The sequence below is a fragment of the Sinocyclocheilus rhinocerous genome, unplaced genomic scaffold (genome assembly GCF_001515625.1).
Source record: "Sinocyclocheilus rhinocerous isolate Xijiao unplaced genomic scaffold, SAMN03320098_v1.1 scaffold1266, whole genome shotgun sequence".
Classification (NCBI taxonomy): Eukaryota; Metazoa; Chordata; class Actinopteri; order Cypriniformes; family Cyprinidae; genus Sinocyclocheilus; species Sinocyclocheilus rhinocerous.
In genome coordinates, this window is record NW_015660496.1 from 267329 (window position 1) to 291051 (window position 23723).

Genomic DNA, 23723 nt, shown 5'->3' on the forward strand with positions numbered 1-23723 from the left:
TCGAATACAGCCGTTTGTGATTCTTAATTTGCGCCCGCGAGCATACATATGCGTGTGAAGTGCAGATGCCGATGCGGGAGAGGTGCGTCTGACTCCGGGCTACTTTTACACGTTTGGCGCGGGTTATAATGCAAGTTAGAGGTTCTAAATTCACATTAAACCACAGCTTCATGGGTTTTTTGCTTAGGCATATTAAAAATACCATATAGACAAATAAACAACATAAAAAAAACTTGATTTTCACTACAGGGGGACTTTAAGAAATGACTGGCCCCAAACTTTTAAATGGTAGTGTACATAGTTAAAAATAATGAAATAGCTTTAGTTATGACCGTTTTACACAGCAATATTTATATTTATATATAATATATATAACTCATGTCTTCTGTCACTTTATTACAGTCAATGTTAGCCAAGCAGCCGGCCACACCAACAAGAGGAACAGTAAGTGTGACTTCAGACACCACACAGACCTCTCACAATTTTAAGTGTGATACTATTATGCTGGTTTGAGGATTCTGTGATCATGTTGTGAGACTAAAGTTTTATGCTTTTACAAAAGCCACTGAATCCTTGTTTTTTTTTATTTTTTTTATTGTACTTTAGATTTCTTTTGATTGCTGATTTCATGTAGTGGGAAATATAAATCTTCTGAATTGTTTTTGCATTTCCCTAACACCTGTTTTTTGTGTGTTTGCATAGGAGTCTCCTGTCCGGTCTGCATCTGGTTCACCCCGGCCGACAGGCCGGACAGGGCCCACCAATGTGGCAAGTGTCTCACCCATGACTGCGGTGAAGAAACCAGACCCCAACATGAAAGGTAAGATATCTTACCTCGCAAGATTACACGCACCACTTGATGCAGAACTTAAATGAAGCTTTGTGATCTCATGGCTCTCAGACTGGCACAAATAACATATGATTGTGCAGTCAAGCGAAAACACAGTGTTTTTGTGAGAGTCTTAATATGAGCACTTTGTTCTCTCTGTTTCTCTCCATGTTCTTTTATTTTCTTTCCCACTCATCTCATTTTGCTGGTTCATCCCTCTGCCTTTGCCTCAACAGTCTAACCTCTTTAAAACACTGCCCTCATGAGGAGAATGTAGGAATAATTCCCTAAACAGAATATTCCCATGCATTCCAGTTGGTGTGGGGAAAAATGAAATTTTCCGATCATTAAGCTCAGCTGGTCAGCATGTTTCAAACCAGCAGGAATAGATTCAGTCGCTTTAATTAAATCAACTTTAATTGAATTCTTAAACCTTCTCACCATATAAGGTATCAGGTATCATATTCCACATTTAAATATTTCAGTTTTCACCAATTTTTTGTTAATAGACATACTAAGCCCTTTTAATATTATAGTGGTGGTGATTGTGAATCTGGATGTATGTTTGCTTTTGAACAATGAATATCAGTTGGGTATCCCCATTGTCACATGAGGTCATTATGTTTAAATTGTTTGTGTGTTTATAGGAGCAGCAGCAAATGAGGGAGTGCTGGCCAACTTCTTCAACAGTCTGCTGAGTAAAAAGACAGGTGTGCCGGGCAGTCCTGGGACACCAGGGGCAGCAACAGGAACGGGCGTACAAGGCTCTGCCAAGAAAACAGGTAAGTTCTTCCTATTCCAGCCTCAACCCCAGGAACAGGTGAATCTCAAAAAAACTGCCCTGTATGGGTCATATTTCACCCCAAAATCATAAGGGAAAAAAATGGTATTTTGCATAATGAAATACTACAATATTGTATTGCAGTGCGTACGATTATTTTATTTTGTTTTATGTTTTTAGCAATTAGAGTTTGGGAAAATGTTCTTAATTTTTGAAAATAATGTAAAAATGCAAACAATCCTTATTGTTCTAAAATTGGCCTCAGTTTCTTAAAGCATGTCCGATTTGCATGAAATTTGGTGTGCATCATCTTAAGATACTCGACAAAAAGTTATTAAAATAATTTTTATCTTATTTTTATCTTTAAAGAATTTTAATTACTTTTATCATTTTGGAGAGATAGGCCAGTGTCTTTGTGAGTGGGGTCTGTAGTGACTAATTGGCCTTTATCTTTTGAATATGATGCCTAAACTTTAAAACTTGGTACACATGGACAGCAGGACATTCTGAGGATGTTTTTTTTCCCCCTGTGATTTTTGGTTGAATTAAAACCTGTGCAATCATTCATGAGATTCACCTGATCACCTTTTATCATAATGTCTTTTGTTCCCTCTGGACAATGCTGTTTTATTTTTTTTTTGGGAGTTTTGCCTTTTACAGCCAGAGAGAGTATCCAGGAGGCATGGGCTAAAAAGCCTGTGTGAGTGACGCCACCATGGATGGTGATATCTCATACTCACTGGTTTTCATACCTAGAATAATGTCAAGTTCATATCAACTGCACTTTTCATGTTTTATATTTTGTTTCAGGTGTTTATATGAATTGCTAATATATTAACACATTGCTGTGTTCATTACCTGCTGTGTTTTTGTGAGAGTCTTAATATGAGCACTTTGTTCTCTGTTTCTCTCCATGTTCTTTTATTTTCTTTCCCACTCGTCTCATTTTGCTGGTTCATCCCTCTGCCTTTGCCTCAACAGTCTAACCTCTTTAAAACACTGCCCTCATGAGGAGAATGTAGGAATAATTCCCTAAACAGAATATTCCCATGCATTCCAGTTGGTGTGGGGAAAAATGAAATTTTCCGATCATTAAGCTCAGCTGGTCAGCATGTTTCAAACCAGCAGGAATAGATTCAGTCGCTTTAATTAAATCAACTTTAATTGAATTCTTAAACCTTCTCACCATATAAGGTATCAGGTATCATATTCCACATTTAAATATTTCAGTTTTCACCAATTTTTTGTTAATAGACATACTAAGCCCTTTTAATATTATAGTGGTGGTGATTGTGAATCTGGATGTATGTTTGCTTTTGAACAATGAATATCAGTTGGGTATCCCCATTGTCACATGAGGTCATTATGTTTAAATTGTTTGTGTGTTTATAGGAGCAGCAGCAAATGAGGGAGTGCTGGCCAACTTCTTCAACAGTCTGCTGAGTAAAAAGACAGGTGTGCCGGGCAGTCCTGGGACACCAGGGGCAGCAACAGGAACGGGCGTACAAGGCTCTGCCAAGAAAACAGGTAAGTTCTTCCTATTCCAGCCTCAACCCCAGGAACAGGTGAATCTCAAAAAAACTGCCCTGTATGGGTCATATTTCACCCCAAAATCATAAGGGAAAAAAATGGTATTTTGCATAATGAAATACTACAATATTGTATTGTATTGCAGTGCGTACGATTATTTTATTTTGTTTTATGTTTTTAGCAATTAGAGTTTGGGAAAATGTTCTTAATTTTTGAAAATAATGTAAAAATGCAAACAATCCTTATTGTTCTAAAATTGGCCTCAGTTTCTTAAAGCATGTCCGATTTGCATGAAATTTGGTGTGCATCATCTTAAGATACTCGACAAAAAGTTATTAAAATAATTTTTATCTTATTTTTATCTTTAAAGAATTTTAATTACTTTTATCATTTTGGAGAGATAGGCCAGTGTCTTTGTGAGTGGGGTCTGTAGTGACTAATTGGCCTTTATCTTTTGAATATGATGCCTAAACTTTAAAACTTGGTACACATGGACAGCAGGACATTCTGAGGATGTTTTTTTTCCCCCTGTGATTTTTGGTTGAATTAAAACCTGTGCAATCATTCATGAGATTCACCTGATCACCTTTTATCATAATGTCTTTTGTTCCCTCTGGACAATGCTGTTTTATTTTTTTTTTGGGAGTTTTGCCTTTTACAGCCAGAGAGAGTATCCAGGAGGCATGGGCTAAAAAGCCTGTGTGAGTGACGCCACCATGGATGGTGATATCTCATACTCACTGGTTTTCATACCTAGAATAATGTCAAGTTCATATCAACTGCACTTTTCATGTTTTATATTTTGTTTCAGGTGTTTATATGAATTGCTAATATATTAACACATTGCTGTGTTCATTACCTGCTGTTATGTCCCCATTGTGCTCGGATAAAGAACCACATGCAGTTTTTTCTTTCCTTTTTCGTATCCTTCTCATTAAGTTTGCATTTGTGTAGCCGCACAGCATGCTGCTTTTGAATGCATACCAGCATGCAGCACTCATCCACATCCACCGAACTGGTTCCCATCACATAACCATAACCAACCTGTGTTATTTTCATATACGACAGAAACTACAGGAGATTACTCTGTTTTCTTTCTCTTCTTTCTTCCAAGGGCAGAAGCCGGGTTTGACTGACGTCCAGGCAGAACTGGACCGAATGACTCGTAAACCCGACTCAACGGTAACGGCCAACAACACCCCTGCGACAGAGAACGAGGCATGAGGGCGCCAACAGCATTGCCCACTCTGGAAATCAACATGTAATGACATAAAGGAGAAAAAAAAAAGCTATTCATGACCAAAATTCCCCCCACCTTGTGTGTCAATCAGCAAACAGACCGCGGTTTACTGAAAGTGTTGGGATTCTATCAGATGTATAGGCTCTGATGTTGTGGGGGAAAGAGAGGTAGATATTTGAAAAGATGCAACTGCTTTTCTTTGTTTTCATTTCCAGACCCCTTTCTATGTATGTTTGTTTGTTTATTTGTGGTGATTAATTTTTGGTGTGGCATTGGGCAGGTCAGGTGATGGGTGCTCTGTCCTTACGGAGGCAGTCAAACCTCTGAAGTGTGGGGCCTTGCTTAGCTTGGGGATACTTTAACAGCACCCATTCTCCTCCTCCTGACAAGAGCAGAAACGCACTGCTGCATTCAACGAGCAGTCGCTTCAAGTGTTGCAATCAGCTACAGCTACTGCTAAAAGCCTAAATATATTCATTGAAAACAAGAAATACTTGCAAAAAGTATATAGTGTGTACAAACAGTTAGATTTATGCTGATGTATTTATAAAAAAGAAAGCAAATCAAGCTTTTATTTTTTTCTCTGTGTTTTATCAGTGAGACGTTAAGCTTCACTTAACATGGTTAACATCACTGATGTCATGACACTAATGACAAATACCCATTGGCCTTCAGCATACAAGAATGGCAGACGCTGCCACACCTCTTTGAATTATGTAAATATGCGCTAAATATTTGCTATACGAACTTTGATTTGATTTTGTATAAAATTGAATTATTTTAACAATTTATGAAGAACTATTTCAGATGAAACAAGCTTTGATGAGTATCAGCTTTTTCTTTTGGCTATGGTTGTTTTTGGAGGAGAGGGGCAGGGCAGCATCTTTCCTAGTATAACTCCCAAGTGCCTGTCATAGTGGAGGTGCTTGACTCCAAAAAAGGAATTGCACTGTAGCATTAACAGTCAATTTGTTTTGGTCCAGCTTCATGTAATTTATTTTTGTTTGTTTTATTTTGGAAATGCATGTCTGTGGTCATTACTTTTTTGCTGCAATTACACGTTTTGCTCACTTCAGTGGCCTAGATTTTTGCTGCCATAGGGAGCTTGCCTTTCTTTTTGCGAATGTCAGCGTCCACATAAAACGTGTTTAGCGGGACATTTCGTCCCACCTCCCAGTTGGAAATTGTGGCTTAAGCCACTGGCGCCATTCTCATGTGGCCAAGTGATAGACTGTAAGTCGTGTCTTTTGTTAGTCCTTACAAATGAGATCTCAGATTTTTTGTTATATGTTACCTGAAGACTGTAAAGTGATTTACGTAAAACATTCCCGATTTCTGTAGATGACCCTGTAGGCGACGCATGTTTGTTTCGTGTGCCCTGCCTCAGTGCCCACTGGAAGTGACGACTTTGCCTTCAGTGTAGCGTTCACTGTTGTCACTCTACATGCTCTGTCTCTTCACTCAGGGTAGTTCTGAGTCCATACAACAGCCTTGTTTGTCTTCATAGTACGTTTCTCAACATTTTCTTCCACTACTGATACTGTATCATACTCCTGTTTCAAGCTAATTGCTTTCGGATTTCCTTTTGTTTTTTTTTTGGTCGCTGAAAATTAAACTAAGTTAGTTGGTTTCATTTGACAAATCATCCACAGACATGATGTAATGTTTTTTCTAAGGTTTTTAACCTTAACGTTGAAGTGGAGAAACTGTAAATGGAGCAGCTAGAGTGGCTTTTAAATGATCATTACATTTTCAGATGAAAAAGGAAAACGCAGAGAATTGGAATCTGGAACCAAAGATGTAGAATCCACATGTTATATCTATGTCGAGTAGCTGCCCTAAATTCCTCCCAGGTGGCCGCTCTTGGCTGAGCCTGGAGAAGCCATCATTCCAAAACGGATCCTCTGCTTATACTATGGTGGTCTGTGTTCAATGTCTGATTTTTTTTTCCCACTAAAGTTTGAAGACTTTGCCCTTTTTTTAAGCTCTTCAAGGGAATAGACCACGGGAAGTGTAGAGTTTACTGATGTTTTGCATGAACTTGTGTTAGAAATATGAAAAGAAAGATCTCATACCAAACTAGAGATAAGGAACTCGAATGAGATTTACATTTCTGCTGCATAATATTGTGTAACGGTTTCCATTTATGATGGGCAGGGCTAAAGCATTTGCTGATATTCAAGCACAACATTAAGTCTGGACTATATACCTCTTGTTTTAGTGGTTAAGGTTTTTCATCTATTCAGATTGTATAAGAACTTATTGGGGCTGCCACTAATGAAGCCTCTGATCACATATAACATTCGACCTGCTTTCAAATCCGCTCATATAACCTTAAATGCACTTAAGTATTTCATTGCATCCTCTGCATTTGCTGTGTGACTATAATCTCACTGTATAAATATCACTGACACATTCCTGTAAACACAATTCATTTCCCCCAAAAAAACTGAGTTTAAAATTATTTCATGGCATTGTAACTTTTACTGGAAGTGAAGAACTGTTAATTCATCTTAGTTAAATGATCAAAAGTAACACATTGTTAGCTATTTAAACATTGTTTTTTTCCTCCCTCCACAAAGTTTGACAGTTACTGATTTTAATAGTAGCTTGGTGCAAATGTAAACTACTTAATGGACTAAGAAATTGAAAAACTAACAAGCTGCTCCTGAGATGCCTGAAGTACTTGGAAAAAGCTTCTTAACTCAGAACCCATCTGTTTTCCCAAAGGAGATACACAACGGATAAAAGGTCTAAGGATGTCCACCAAAAGAAACAAGTTCACTTGGCTTCATCTTCATTGATTTCTTTCCCTCGGTTGGGGATGATTGCAATTATATAACGAACAGCACATTTTATATAGGTTTCTTTCAGACTAGGATGAAAGTTGACCGCTTTGTTCTGTATAATCCTTCTAATATGCACTTACCCCTGTAAGAAAGAAAATGTTGAGAAAATGCTCTGGCTTCCAAAATTTCTATACAGGAATTGAAAGACCTTTCTATTCACACAAAGGACTGTTTGTGTGCTATACCTTAAAGTGAGTCTGATTGTATGGCTTTAACTTGATGCAGTATGTGGCCATGTGAAAACTTTTAATGCAGACAAAGATAAGGACACCTCTTTTTTTTCAGTTCTGGCTTAAATAAAATACAAATCCAGACTACAACTGTCTTGATTTTTTTTGCTTGTCATGTCAGTTGATTTTTACAAGATGCACAGCTTTTTAGAAGACCACATTACAGTACTTCAGACCTACAAATACTTAATTTAATATTGATCATTTGAAGCATGGTTTAATAGTCGCTACAGTTTTCAGATGGTTGCATGATTTTGGGAACCAAACCAGTTGGGGGCAGTGATTGTCCCATCTCTAGCCATTATTTTTAGAGATGTTAAATGAAAATGTGTACATGCATATATTTGAATATGTAATCTGTAAGAGTGTGTGTATAATGTTGTTAGTGTATATATTAGTATTTTATTTATTTTACAGTATTTTACAGGCAGCATGTATACTATTGTGAGAACCAAAAATATATTACGGCATAGAGACCGTATTTACAGTATTTCTAAATCAGTCTACAAGTGGCTTATTAATTGTATAAAGCTGATAAGTACCAATATAACTCTCTAGGTAGGCTGCGCACTAGAGCTTGGAAACTGGCAAGCTGAATTAACATTTATTCATTTAACTAGTTATTTTGTCACGGATACTTTTTATGAGTAGTAGGTAATTGTTGGTAATCTTTTTTAATTTTAGCTACGAGTATGTAATATACAAGTACTAGTAAAGCGTGAATACTTACTAGCCACAATTTGAACATATAGTAAACAGCATCCCCATAGAATTCAATGTCAAAACGTTTCAACTGGTTGGTTTATAGTAATAAAGGTTAAACCGGCTTGCCATAGCGACACTTTAAACTGCTGTGTCGTTTCGCGTTTGATGAATCCTGTATTGCGATCTTCACCTGTGTAAAGGGAAGACAAGAACTCAAAACTTGACGTTTAGAAGTATTACTGTTTTGTGCTTTTGCTTCTCTAAAAACAGTCGTCAGGACTTCACATAAAAGCCTCTATCCTCACAGGAATGTAGTTTGGAGGGCGGAGACTCGCAACATTACATTCTGCATCCAGAAACTGCGAAATATGGACACTGCTATGAGAACAGCCGTGATCATTCGAGATCGTTCAGCACTCTTCCCAACAGGATCCGAGCACAGCGCGACTGCAGGAATGGGGCTGGAGATGACGGAGAGGTGGATGTAGTGTTTGTGATCGGGATCTGTAGGTCATACACACGGCTGGAGTTTACGGTGATCGTTTTGTAACGAGGGTTGTTCTTTGTTGAGACATTGTTTTCTGCCTGGCTGTTTTCAGAGGACCAGGGGACCGCGAACCAGCTCTTATATCTGGGCGGGACGTGGAGATAAGAGTTCAGCATGAGGAATAACGAGGAGACTGAGGGCTTTGATGGCGAGGCCTCCAACACCTCGATGATTTCAGGAGCCAATAGTCCGTATCAGCCGACCACCGAGCCCGTGCACTCCAGAAACGTGTTCAGGGCCATCAGGTGTGACCTGGACTATATCAAATCACATTTCGGTGTTTTAAAAGTTATCGAAGTGGTAAGTTCAAATAGTCACAGTGTTTCTCCGTTCCATGATAAACAGGTTGTATTGGCAACACATTTAGAGTCAGTAAGGTGACATCCTGTGAACAAGTCAAGATGTCTTCATCTTCAGCAATGTCATCATTTTCTTTCTTTCTTTCTTTCTTTCTTTCTTTCTTTCAGTTAGATTGTTGGTGTGAGAAAGACACTTGTCCCATTTTTAGATTGTGAGTAGGACAGCAGAAGTCCTGTCTTCATCAACAATGTCATAGTTTGTTTTTTTTCTTTAATAGTTCTTTCTTTCTTTCTTTCTTTCTTTTAGATGCTCCTTCCTGATGATCGTATTAGTGTAGGCAAGACAAATTTCCCTTTTTTTTATTATAAGTCAAAACATTCAAGGCAAGACAGATGTCTTCATCATCCAAACAGTGGCCTCAAAAAGCCTTTTCCACACAAGATAACAGATCTGCTTTCCACATATTTCAGTTAGATATTCACTCCTGATTACATTCTTCTCATATTGGATTAGTGTGAGGAGAACAGATTTCCTCCTTTTTGGGTTTTTAAATCAAAATATTTCCTGTTGGATACTTGCCGACAGGCGTCAAAATCTCTGGAATGCATCAGTGACGGAGGGGAATGTTGCCTGGAGTCTGAATGAATTAACTTTCGGATTGCACTTTATGTCTGCTTGATTGGCAAAACACCCAAAAAGCTATAGAGTCACTGTGGTCAAACTCACAGAAGAGCTTTTTTTTGCCTGTGACTGCCAGATGTTGAAAAAGGAGTGGGAAGCATAAGGAGAGAGAGAGAGAGAAAATGATGGCTCTCTGTTGTTCTGCTGCCTCAGCAAAAGCAAAGCATCTCAGATCGGGCCCTCATGGTGATGCACAGTTAAGAAACTGCATGCACAGGGGGAAAACAGTGAAACTAAGGAAGTCATTATATGAAACAAGGGCTTGTGTACGCTGCCAAAGGAAACAACCTGTGTGCCACGTACAGAAGATAGCTTGTCTGCTCAAAGATTGCTTAATGGATCAAGTTTTTCTGTTTTTATGTGCGTCTTGGGGGAAATGATTCCACAGCCACAATTTAATTGGATTTATTAAGTGATAATACTTGGGAGCAGACACAATAGCTGAGATAGAGGACATATGGAGTACATGCAACACTTTTATCTTCATGAACGCTATGCTGTTTTGTGTGGATCCAGAAGCTTCATTTGCCTGTGGAGTCAGATTACAGGCAGGCATGAGTAGTATAGTAAAGCTCTGTTCATTACTGACCAGAAACCTTAATATCTGTTTTGACTCTCATGTGAATAGACTGCAGCTCTTCAAAGATGAGCAAACATGTCTATGCTAGAGACGGAAATAAAAGTTAACGAACAAGCCTTTAGTTTGTTTAATCACGTTTAATCTATGAGCTGTTACTTTCCTCCGGTAGATAATACAGTTTGGGGCAGTTTGTTTTGCAGTAATGAACAGGTTAGTGAGAGGGGATGAATTAAAATAAAATGCTGAACTAAAAAATAAACAGGATATGATTCAGAAAGTTCCCTCATAACTTTTAAATTGCAGCATTCCAGTGATATTCCTTGGGGTGTTTTTAGCTGCGACCATACAATTTCAGACTCGTTTGAATATGTGATCAATCATTCCACAAAACAGTTTTAATATATTACCCCTATAAGAAAGGCTGTATTGAGCTCTGCCAGTTAGACTTTAGTTGATTTTGTCACATTTTCATGTTTTTATGTGGGATTCCTTTGGGTTCTGTGCACTGGATATGTCCTCATTCTGTCCTGCTAACAATCTGAGTGGTATTTAGATTGTTTGGAATGTTTTTTGCGGAAAAAAAGAGCAAATTGATCTGTAGCGCAGAACTTTTCACATGGCTGCATGTTTCCTGCTGTTGACTTGCCAAGGATATTCAACCACGGCTGTTTCTCCATGTACTGGCCAATGATTTACCTAAGGCCCCCGTGGGATGAGGAGGAGTCTTTTTGACTATTTAATCTTTGCAACGTTTTTTTTTTGTCCATCTGCAGATGTGGCCTTCTTGGCTAATATCAATGGATCACCCCATTCCATTCACAGATGAAACAAACATAGTCATTGGACTTTTGTATACAGATATAATCTGTTGGGCTTCTACAAAAATATAATTCTTATCTTAGGGGGAGTTTCTTAGGGTTTACATAACGTGTTTTTGCAAATCTTGACAGAACAGATCGTACGAGGTGTAAACTGTCTAAAAACATTTTAATTATGATAAATAACTATAAAATAAAATATACACTATATACTGTAAAAACTGTACACCACCATTCAAAAGTTCTCTAATATTTTGTTGATGTTTTTGAAAGTCTCTTATGCTTACCAAGACTGAATTTGTTGGATAAAAATATATTAAGATTAGTAATATTGTAAAATATTATTACAATGTAAATGTTTCTATTTTAATATAGTTTAAAATGTAATTGATTTCTTTGATGGCAAAGCTGAATTTTCAGCATCATTACTCAAGTCTTCAGTGTCACATGATCCTCCAGAAATCATTTTAATATGCTGATTTGGTGCTCAAGTAACATTTCTTTATTAAGAAACATTATTATCATTTTTTTTTTTTTTTTGGAAATGATTTTCGGAAATTTTTCTACATTTCTTTCAGAATTCTTTGATGAATAGAAATGTCAAAAGAACAGCATTTATTAGAAATAATGCAGAATGCAGCAGTGAGAGTGGTCTTTAACGAGCCAAACAAAGCTCACGTTACACCAGCTACCAGTAGCTGTTCGCATCAAATTCAAGGTACTGATGCTTGCCTACAAGACAACAACTGGCGCTGCACCAATATACCTAAACTCACTAGTTCAAACTTATGCGCCCTCCAGAAGCTTGCGTTCTGCAAGTGAACGACGCCAAAATCACTCTCACTGACCTTTTCCTGGACTGTGCCCAGCTGGTGGAATGACCTCCCGATCTCAATTCCAACAGCTGAGTCTTTGGCCATTTTCAAAAAAGTCTAAAGACACATCTTTTTCGCCAGCACCTGACCAACTAATACTAGCACTTACCTATTATATTCTATTCTGTTCTATTCTATTAAAAAAACCTAGCCATGTGTACTGTGCTAGACTAACTGAGACTTGTCACAGCACTTGTATACTGTTGCTCTCTCATTGGTCTGATTGCTTCTATTGTTTTCCTTATTTGTAAGTAATTTGTTTATCCACATTGTAAGTGGATAAAAGTGTCTGCTAAATGAGTAAATGTAATGTAAATATAAATCATTTGTAATCTTATGTGTTTACTATCACTTTTGATAAATGTAATGAATCCTTGATTAAAAAAAAAAAAAAAATTGAATGGCATATGTGACCCTGGACCACAAAACCTCAAGTCTTAAGTCGCTGGGGTATATTTGTAGCAATAGCCAAAAATACATTGTATGGGGCAAAATTATTGATTTTTCTTTTATGCCAAAAATCATCAAGTAAAGATCATGTTCCATGAAGATATTTTGTAAATTTCCTACTATAAATATATTAAAACTTAATTTTTGATTAGTAATATGCATTGCTAAGAACTTCATTTGGACAACTTTAAAGGCGATTTTCTCAATATTTAGATTTTTTTGCACCCTCAGATTCCAAATTTTCAAGTAGTTGTATCTCGGCCAAATATTGTCCTATCCTAACAAACCATACATCAATGGAAAGCTTATTTATTCAGCTCTCAGATGATGTATAAATAGAAATTGACCCTTATGACTGGCTTTGTGGTCCAGGGTCACATATAAGAAAAAAATCTAGGTATACCAGATGATCTTGCTGATCAAGTAGTTAGTTGCCACTAGTCATTCTTAAATTGAATACTTTGAAATGTTCTTGGTTAGAGATACTCCAAACCCTTTTGTTTTTATATGGCTTTCTTTCTACAACCAATTTGACCAGGAAGGACCCTGTCAATTAAGGTAGCTTCAGACCTGAAGGGCAAAACTATTGACCTGCGAGTTCTGAAAATGGAAGCCACCAGATCCAGATGATTCCACCTTATGTCATTTGGATTCAGTTCTGTTCGTTCTGGATGTTTTTGGTGCTGTCTCAGGCAATGAAGTAGCATCATAAATGTGTCATTTTACCTTAAAGGATAGTTTTTCAAGTTATGTTTTGATAAGGGCCGCTAAATATAATGAAAGAGCTCTCTCTGTAATGTAGCGAGTTTATGGACTTACCAGATGTTTTTTGCCTCTCCGCTCCCTCTCACAAAACTTATGTAATGTGGAGAGCTTGCTTGTCTGCAAACATCTCCAAGGTTAAGGAATAGTGCTTTAAATTTTGTGCAAAGAGCAGTTCCCTTCAGGCGAGGAAAAGACTGTTGGGTGGGAGCTGGAAGGCTCATTTCCGTTTAAGGAGGAGCTCTTGGAACACAATGCAAGCTGTCAGACCAAGCCTCCCACCATTAATTTTCTGGACACAACAGATGGCGTGTGTACAAACTGGGGATTTGACTCCATGTGGCCATTGCTACAAGGAACTTGCTGATTGCCTAATGTAGGGGGCTCTGAAGGATGGCAGAACGAGGGTGGGGAGTGACGTATATTCATTACTTAAAATCTTGGGCTTTCTGTATGCCTGACACCTGCTGCCTTGTGGGATGCGGGCCATGCTGCGTTTATCAAGAGCAATGACCTCATCTCCAAATGCACATCATTAGTCTGTCTTTTTGATGGGGCATGACGGCCAACTGAAGTGATGCTGGCTCTGCTGGCACTATGACAGTAACGTTTTGATGTGAGCGGTCATTTATCTTTGGTCCACACTTCCTTAATGCGATCAGTGCAAATAAGCCGGATGAGATAGAGAAGGGTTTGCATTGTGTTAGTAGGGCAATAAGCTTGCATGAGGTCAGCCTTCGTTTGAAATTCTGTGGAAATATTAAATGATGTTGTAGCTAATAAGATGTGTTGCCAAGTCCAAGGTTGGGGAGTATTAAACAGATATTTCACCCAAAAATGAAACTTCTGCCATCATTTACTCACCCTCATGTTATTCCAAATCGGTTATTTTCTTTCTTCTGTAGAACATAAAAGAAGATATTTTGAGACATGTCTCAGTCTTTTGTTGTCCATACAGTTGACGTCAGTGAACACACAAACCAGTTTGGTTACCAACATTCTTCAGAATATCTTCTTTATGTTCCGAAGAAAGAAAGAAGTCAAACAGGCTGGAGTGACATGAAGGTGAGTAAATGTTGAACTATCTGTGTAACAAGGCACCTAACCCCACCTTGAGATTTACTGTTGTTTGCTTTGAATAAATGGTTCAGTGGCAAGAAATCAACCAAACAAGGAGGGGAATGTAAGTCGTAATTTGATCATCTTCATGCCATTACAAGCAACTGTCAAAAGTTCAAATGAAATAATTCATAATGATATTGTATTTTAAATGGTGGGGAAACATCTGAAGAAATGTATTTCAAGTCAAATTAATTACAAGTCATTTACAAACCCACACACACACACACACACACACACACACACACACACACACACACACAGGTAATGTCCTGAAAAGTCACCTTCTCCTTGTAATACCTATGTCATACCCTTGTCATTATACAAATTTATGTCCTCATTTGTCACAAAAACGCACACACACACACACACACATATATACAGTATGTATACACTGCTGTTAAAAAGTTTGGGATCAGTAAGATTTTTAATGGAGTCTCTTATGCTCACCATGACTGTATTTATTTGATCAAAAAAACAGTAATATTGTGAAATATTGCAATTTCTAATATTGGTTTCCTATTTTAATATAATTAATAATATTATTTATTTCTGTGACGCAGCGGTGAATTTTCATCAGCCATTACTCCAGTCTTCAGTGTCACATGATCCTTCAGAAATCATTATAATATGCTGATTTATTATCAGTGTTGAAACTGTTGTGCTGCTTAATATGTATTTTGGAACCTGTGATACTTTTTTCTTTGATTCTTTGATGAATAAAAAGTTAAAAAGAACAGCATTTAGGCAAAATAGAAATATTTTCTAACAATATAAGTCTTTACTATCACTTTTTATCAGTTTTATCCAGTCTATACATGTGAGTGTGTATGCTTTTGTGTATTTTGAATAAAATTATTAGTTTCCTTAAAAAAAGAAAGAAAAAATTGACTGACCCTAAACTTTTGAATAGTAGTGTATATTGTAACACAAAATGTCTATTTTGAATAAACACTGTTCTTTTTAACTTTTTATTTATCAAAGAATCCTAAAAAAAATATCACAGGTCCCAAAAAATGTTAAGCAGCACAACTGTTTCCAACATTGATCATAAATCAGCATATTAGAATGATTTCTGAAGGATCATGTGATATAAATATATTAAATAAATATATAGCATTTGTGCTCATAGACACTCAAAAAATGCAATTGTATAATATATGCATTTTACCTAATTACTTTATGTTAAAAAAAAGGAAAGGAGGAAAGTCTTAAGTCTTTTTGTATGGTAGGTGATTGGTAGGTATGGTATCAGGTGATTGCTGCCATCTTTAAAGGGGTCCTATTATGCTTTTTCACTTTTTCAACTTTAGTTAGTCTGTAATGTTGCTGTTTTGAGCACAAATATTATAATAATAATAAAAATCTTTAAAGTATCTGTTCAGGTCTCATACAGTAATTGTACATGCTGGCTGATGTTCTGATGTTCTGGAAAAATAATGGAGAATTTTGTTGGGTCTAATTTTCTTTATTGTCTGGCAAGTTGATTGTGAGGCCCTGAAGATTCAATATTTTAGCCCACAAATTAAAATCTTTTTGGCCCCTAACAATTGGCACCCAGCTATGAGTCCAAAGACTGGTCACAGAATGCATAAACTGTTGGATAGCAGGCCCAGCCATCAAGTTCATTCCAGTGTGGACTTCACAAAAGGTGCATTGGAGCTTTATTTTGAGCATCTTTTAAACCCTAAAGTGACATATTTGATATCCTATAGTGCCATGGTCCAGTGGATGGTTTTGCTTTTATTTTTCAGCATCAGGCAAGTCTGAATTTGTTGGCCGACTATCTCTGTCATTCCATTAGCAAGCCCACATCCAGCTCTTTATTCATCACAGAAATCATTCTTTTCGCAGGGAGGTTTCCACATTGTGCTTCCATTCCTAGATGTGTGCAACATTTTATTTAGCATCTGCCGTATGACAGCATCCGGTCCGGGCCAGCTGGAAATGCTGGGCCCCTGTCTAGATGTTGGAATGTTTTGTGGCAGTGGTTCTGTCTCCCCTGTTGGAGCGGGCCAACCTGTAATCTGTCTGAGGTTTTGTGCTGGAGAGTAAAGGCTGCATAACACCTAAATAGCACGTTAACCTCAGAATTCTTCCCATGCTGTGGTGTACTGACGAATGCGGCAGGAAAACATCGGTGAACCCTCTGCGACTTCGGTAGGGTTCAACATACTCCGCAAGGCCCTGTTATGACCATGTGGAAAACGCATTACAAAGTAAACCCTGAATGTAGATGAGTCATTTATACCTTGAAACAGCTTTTCGAGAAATACTTTCTTGCGGTTTTTCACTGCTCTACACAAAGGACTGCATTGTATTATGTTGTTGTCTTAAATCAGACACCGTGATTTGCACTGAGATAAATTTGATTTGTTGTATAATTTACAGGTGCATCTCAATACATTAGAATGTCGTGGAAAAGTTCATTTATTTCAGAAATTCAACTCAAATTGTGAAACTCGTGTATTAAATAAATTCAATGCACACAGACTGAAGTAGTTTAAGTCTTTGGTTCTTTCAATTGTGATGATTTTGGCTCACATTTAACAAAAACCCACCAATTCACTATCTCAACAAATTAGAATATGGTGACATGCCAATCAGCTAATCAACTCATCAGATGTTACTTTAATTTTCAGCTCGATAAAATAAAGTGAGTTGTTTACTGCTGGGACAAATGCTTCTTGCTTTGTTCTAAAAGGGTCGGTTTTCTCCTTTCTGTTGCAGGTCCTGGCTCTCATTTCTTTCATCTTCATTGAGACCATAATGATGTGCTCGCCCTGTGCCGGCGTCTACCTCTTTGAGTTTGTCAGCTGCAGTGCCTTCGTTGTCACAAGTGTCTTGCTCCTCATCTTCAGCCTGAACCTGCACACCAAAGTGCCCCATATCAACTGGAGTCTAACAGTATGTATAGTTCTTATCAAGATCCACACAACCTTACAAAATCCTTTACAACGTTAGACTTTTAAATGTATAATTTGCCCCCATTTTTTTTTTTTTTTTGCAATTTATTCACCCTCATTTAATTCCAAACTTGTATGACTAATTTAATTTAATTTAATTTAATTTAATTTAATTTATAGTGCTTATTTAATTGTGTTTTCTGTCAGTTTCTGATGTGTATTTATCTGAGCATTTGAGAGGAAGTGTTTGCCTTGAAGATATTTTTGCAGTGTAACTACTTTTCCTTCAATCCATTTTTAATGGCATAATATTTTAAGAGGCACTTGTGATGATAGATTATCGAGGCAGAAGTTATTTGTGACGATCAGCTGTTTACATAAATGGAAGAAGTTTTTTGTTGCCAAGACATGCCAATAACTCTGGCTTTTTAGAAAGCAAGCCACTCTCTTGCGTCCAGTGCTGCTGAGGAGGAGGCCATGAACACGGGTTCATATTGCTCAGAATGAAGCTTGTGTGCTCATAGCTCTCATTAAACCCGCTTCTAGCAAACATGAATGGCTGCTCTTGGGAGATGAATTTACTGATTCACTGAAAGATTAATAAGGCATGGTTCCTTTTGTCTCCCTGCCTATACACACACACACTCACTCACACACAAAGCTCAGCATAATTGGACCTCAGTGCTGTGGATCTATTACAGAGCTTATGATGGAAAAAGCTGTAGAGTTTTATTTCCAGAGCTGTGCACGAACCAAGAAAAGTAACAGCAACTCACATCCAACCATAACTATTACGTTGCATTATGGTATACTGAAGAATATGTGCTTAACCTCACATAGACAACAAGGAAGTGCCTCTGCCACTATAAGTTTGAATTTCAGTGTTTTACTACACCCAAATGTAGACAGAGAAAATTGGACCCTTTTTTAAAAACTGGTGTAAAAAAGTCATATATTTATGCATTTAACCTCAATTAAACACGTATAAAGAAAGCTTAGAGCATCACATTTTTGATTTAGGACAAGGCCTTTACTCTGAGTGCTTTTTTGTGTTGGCTTTTTGCCACTTTTATAGAAGTGCTTTTTAAAAATTGCTTCTATTTCTTTCTCTGTGTTTCTCCTCTTCTCTAGTTGCTTCCTAATCTAACTAACCTGTCATTATATATTACGGAAATTGTTTTGGCTCATAGACAGATTGCTTTTGTTCCTCCTTTGTAAGTCACTTTGGATAATTTAATTTAATTTATTAAGGATAGAATTTCTTTTTTTTTTCAGTGGATAAATGACAGGAAATGGTGGGGTAAGAAAATAAAACGAGATCAGGAAATGATGAGAGCTGAATTCAAACTTAAATACCTCACATGAGCATCAAAGCTCAACTTGCTAGATCACATAAACCACATTTTGGCTGATGGGAGAGATGTTAAACAGGGTGAGAGTGTATGCTTTTGTGTATTTTGAATACTGACGGGTTGGGGTTTTCTTGGTATTGCTATGGCTCATTGGAAGATCTATGATCTTTAGGATCATTTCAGCTGTGGTGGAGCTGAGGTTTTGGACTGAGCATCATCTCCTGCCAGTTGGACCCCATGGGCCCAGGCCTCTCATTTGTTCTGGAATGGATGCACTGGGAGGGGGGCTCTCCTCTCCTCTTTCGTGTTTGTATCTCCAGCTTGCGTAACTTCACCACTGCTGTGCTTCAGGAATTTTCACATAACGCAGTGCTAAAAGTAAACTGTACTTTTTGGTCCTGTAATTGTGGCCTTTGTCTCAGAAGAGGGTTTTTTCCTTTTGAGAGAAAATCCTCCCAAACCCAGCAGCAATTAAACTTCTTTCTATAAAGAGCAGAAATGTGGATGGTAGAACTTTTAGGTCTTAAAATCAGATGTTTGTGCTAAATCCGTTATCTTCTAAAGTTGATTTAGTTTAAATAGCGGCAGATTGGAGCGTATACACATAAAACTAGCTGGTAGTTTCTTGTGGCAGTTGGTTTTGTGGTGGACGATTGTACAGCACCCCCTATTCCCTTGATTGCTTTGATGGTGTGATCCAGTGCCAGGCTCAAAGGGGGCTGGCATAGTGACTGACATTATTGAAAGTGATAGGTCAGTAGAATGAGCGCATTCAGCTCGCGGTGGTACGCTGGCACCATTGTACCCATTAACAAACCATCTCCAACCACACACACATACATATACAGAAAAGCATGGCCAGTGTTCATTGAGCACAACCAAAAATAGACAGGGCATTTTAATAGAAAGTGAGGAAAGATGTGACTGTGAGGTGACGGGATAATGATTGGTTTTACATTGTGTGCTTTAATGGAATGGCCACTCTGAGACTTGAGAAGCTTTGCAGTGAACCGATGATTATGTGTCATTACTGAACACGAGCATGAGGCCAATTGTGAGATGGGTAAAGATGCATTAAAGATGTGTAATTTGGAAATCTGACTGATAAAGACTAAATTACTATTATTGAACTATGTAAATGTACTTTCATTTTTATGTTTTCTCATATTCTAATATTATCAGAATGATTTCCCATCTAGTACCACCTTTTATAGTGATGGGCCTGTTGGAGGATAAAGGTTAATAGTGTATCATGCTGTCTGTCCACACACACACACACACACAGCATCCGAGAGCATCAGCACACCAGCGGAAGGTCCAGGAAAAGCTTTTAGCAGCTTCATTTAAAGCTAAAGTCTCGCCACTGAGGCGGATAAAGAGATATGACTGAGATATGATTCTGGTTATTTTACTCAGCAAATCTGGAATGAAATTAGTTTTTGTTTTTTCATTTTTTTTTACATTTCCAAGATCTGTGGGCCTCCTGTTGCCTAAAGCAGTGTCTAACGCAATATTCACGCACCACTGAGAATATTTGGCACAGGCTGTATACTGTTAAGACCCCACCTAACTCATGCATGTATACATTTTTTACATTGATTCTCTGTTTAAATATGTTTCTTGTGCATAAATCTTTCTTTCTTTCTTTCAATATATTAAAAAAATCTAACTAATTCCTGTCATGGCAAAAGTTACTTCATGTGATCTTTCATATGATCCTTCATAAATCAAAAAAAATTAAGAAACATTTCTTATTATTATAGATGTTGAAAACTATGGAAGCCCGTTTCCGCCACTGAATAAAAAATAAAACTTTTTTTATTGACTTTTTTTCTCAGAATTGCGAGATATAAACTTGCAATTGCGAGTTATAAAGTCAGAATTGCAAGATATAAACTCGCAATTGCGAGAAAAAAGTTAGATTTGTGAGATTAAAAAGTTGCAATTACCTTTTGAATTTTTTATTCAGTGGCGGAAATGGGCTTCCATAGAAAACTAAATATTTTTGTGGAAACCTTGATTCATTCATTCACAGGATTCTAGCATTTATTTGATATTCTTTTGTATCATTATAAATATTTATTATTATATGTGACCCAGGACCACAAAACCAATCTTAAGTTGCTGGGGTATATTTGTAGCAATAGCCAAAAATACATTGTATGGGTCAGAAATATAAATTTTTATTTTATGCCAAAATCATTAGGATATTAAGTAAAGATCATGTTCCATGAAGATATTTTGTAAATTTCCAACCATAAATATATAAAAACTGAATTTTTGATTAGTAATATGCATTGCTAAGAACTTCATTTGGACAACTTTAAAGGCACTTTTCTCAATATTTAGATTTTTTTTTTTTGCTCCCTCAGATTCCAGATTTTCAAACAGTTCTTTCTCGGCCAAATATTGTCCTATCTTAACAAACCATACATCAACGAAAAGCTTATTTATTCAGATGACGTATACATTTATTCAGATAAATGTATTATTATTTATTCAGATGATGTATAAATCTCAATTTAACATTTTTTTTACCCTTATGACTGGTTTTGTGGTCCAGGGTAACATATTATAAATGCAAATCAATTTAATTCATCCTTGCTTACAATGTTCCAGTAATATTATAAAACAGGTCCATTTCACGTACAGAGATCATCAGTCCTTTGTTAACAACGTGGAGGGCCGCAGTGACTGTTAAATACATCAGAGATCTGAACCCAGTGTGAACACTACATTTCCCAGTTTTAGACCCCCCCTGAGATCAGTTTGCTTTCTCTACATGCAGCCTGCCAAAACACACACACACACACACACACACACACACTACTGAAAGTACATTTTAAGAAAACTCATGACTGCTTTTGTTTGTGTTCAGTTTCATATTAGGTTACCTGCATTAAATGCTTAATCATTGAATGTAAACTTCCATCAAGCTAGTAATGTATATTTATAACTAAATAATTCTGTGGACTTGGTACTTTTGTTCCACCTCAGGCATATGCTTTGCGTTCTTAGCTTAGAATATTTTAAGTGTGTCAGCAGTTTTTAGCGTTAAGTGTGTTTCAGTTTGGTTTGGCTTGCATTTGATCCATCTGTTGAAGTATGTGTGAAGGCAAAGGCTGGTTTGGCATGTGTTTGAATGATTGAGACCGTATCCTGGTTTTGGCATATAGTTAGTGTTCTATATTGCGTGTGAGATGGGCATGGGTTCGCTTGAGTGAGTGTGGATGAGAGAGAGTATCATGTGAGAAAGTGTGTGCAATCACTCCCATCATGCATTTTGTCACATGGGTGGCCATGCCTAAGTCACGCTGGAGTGCTTATTGGCTGCACACAGACGAACCACCCAGCTTTATCCCTTCTCTCCTCTCAGAGTGTGTATTTATGGAGGTTTTAAGGATAAAGAAAGGGAAAATGAGACTTTAATGTTCTGTAGTGTAAGGAATCTGGATGTTACCTTATTTTTAAATAATAAAATAAAAATAAAATAATCTGTAATATATGTTTGTAATTTGTGTGTGCATGTTTATGACACAAATTTGTATAATGACATGGTTATGACATAGGTATTACAACGAGAAGGTGATTTATGAGGACACTTTCGGTATCAAAAGGCTTCAAAGGGCTTATAAATAGTACAGAATGAGGTTTTTTAATGCACAAAGTTTTCTGTGAGTGGTAGGTTTAAGTGTAGGGTGGGTGTAGTGCGATAGAAAATACCATTTGTACAGTATAAAAACCATAAAAAAAACAACGTGTGTGTGTAATCTTTTTCAAAGATTTTCATGATGCATCTTAAGTGTACTTTTACACAACAACACCAATGTACTAAAAACTGAAAAGTTTACCTTTTTTGTTCATGAAAACTTATATATACAGACAACGGCATTGTCAAAATTATCCCTGTTCACAAATATTTGTGAAAAAGGCTAAAAACTACTGCCAGGCCAGTAGTTGGCAATGTTATTTTGTAAAGAAACACTATGCACCTTCACACATACCTATAGACTGAACACATATTACGCATGGGCATGATGTCACATTTTTCACAAATTCACGTTTTTATAGTTTACAGACAAAAACAGTATCGTTTTCCGTTTTCATAAACCTGCACTTTCTAGGTCCCCAAATCGCAGATTATCATAAATCACTTTTACAATTTTTAGTTTGTTAGAGAGTCAATGTTAGAGAGCCGGACTTTTACCCCGATAGTTGCGGGTTTGAGTCTCGGTACTGGCAGGGATTGTAGGTGGGGGAGTGTAACTGTTGACATTATATTGTTTATATTATGTATATGTTGTTTACTTTTATCTGAGACCATTTTTGTTACCCCCAAATCGCAGATTATCATAAATCACTTTTACAATTTTTAGCTTATCTTAAGAAATGTACACCACAAAGGGGGGGGGCCTCATGGCCTAATGGTTAGAGAGCCGGACTTTTACCCAGATAGTTGCGGGTTTGAGTCTCGGTACTGGCAGGGATTGTAGGTGGGGGAGTGTAACTGTTGACATTATATTGTTTATATTATGTATATGTTGTTTACTTTTATCTGAGACCATTTTTGTTATGAAGAAACTAAGTTGCATTTATTATTTGTGACCAGCGCTCTCTTCCACCCTCAATACCAGGACTGAGGTGAGACCCTTGAGCAAGGCACCGAACCTCTAACTGCTCCCAAAAATGCTGCAAAAAAATGCCTACCCACTGCTCCGGTGTGTGTTCACGGTGTGTGTGTGTGTTCACTACTCACTGCTGTTTGTGTGCACTTGGATGGGTGAAATACAGAGCACAATTTTTGAGTATGAGACAGACACCATACTCGGCCACATGTCACATCCTTTTCCTTTTTTAAAGCAAATATTTAATTTTCCAAGGCATAACAGTTCAAAATGTCTTTCAAACTGGCCCTGTGTCAGCAGGACATCTTCAATAGTTGAACTGTGGTCTGTGATTAGATCGATTCCTCATCCAGCAGATTCGTGTCATACTGCATGTCCTGTACAACTGCCTAGAGCGGAGAGGAGCAGACAGTCTGTGTTTACTTGGAGACATCAAAGCCAGCAGGTCGTGCGGCGTCGGCCTGTGATGTGAAATTCGAGGTGCCAGCCACTGAGGTTGTGCTTTGAAGGGCTCAAAGCACAACCCCCCCCCCCCCCCCCCCCC

General features: G+C 37.4%; 2 protein-coding genes across 4 annotated transcripts in view; both read left to right on the forward strand.

Moving 5' to 3' along the window:
* Positions 1–6029, forward strand: part of LOC107725024 (cytoplasmic dynein 1 light intermediate chain 2-like) — a 15832-nt gene extending 9803 nt beyond the window's left edge. The window contains exons 9-13 of the mRNA XM_016534156.1: positions 403–444; positions 703–820; positions 1477–1584; positions 3099–3137; positions 4255–6029. Of these exons, the coding sequence (XP_016389642.1) occupies positions 403–444; positions 703–820; positions 1477–1584; positions 3099–3137; positions 4255–4364 (417 nt within the window). The 3' untranslated portion in view covers positions 4365–6029. The remainder of the gene's footprint in view (positions 1–402; positions 445–702; positions 821–1476; positions 1585–3098; positions 3138–4254) is intronic.
* A 1932-nt stretch (positions 6030–7961) lies between these two features.
* LOC107725034 (CKLF-like MARVEL transmembrane domain-containing protein 4) overlaps positions 7962–23723 on the forward strand; it is a 21336-nt gene continuing 5574 nt past the window's right edge. Inside the window, exons 1-3 of one of the 3 annotated variants that reach the window (XM_016534167.1) lie at positions 7962–8670; positions 8764–9011; positions 17027–17203. In XM_016534167.1, coding sequence (XP_016389653.1) covers positions 8826–9011; positions 17027–17203 — 363 coding nt within the window. In that variant the 5' untranslated portion in view covers positions 7962–8670; positions 8764–8825. Of the gene's footprint in view, positions 9012–17026; positions 17204–23723 lie in introns of all 3 variants that reach the window. The other 2 variants (XM_016534166.1, XM_016534168.1) reach the window with 2 other exon arrangements.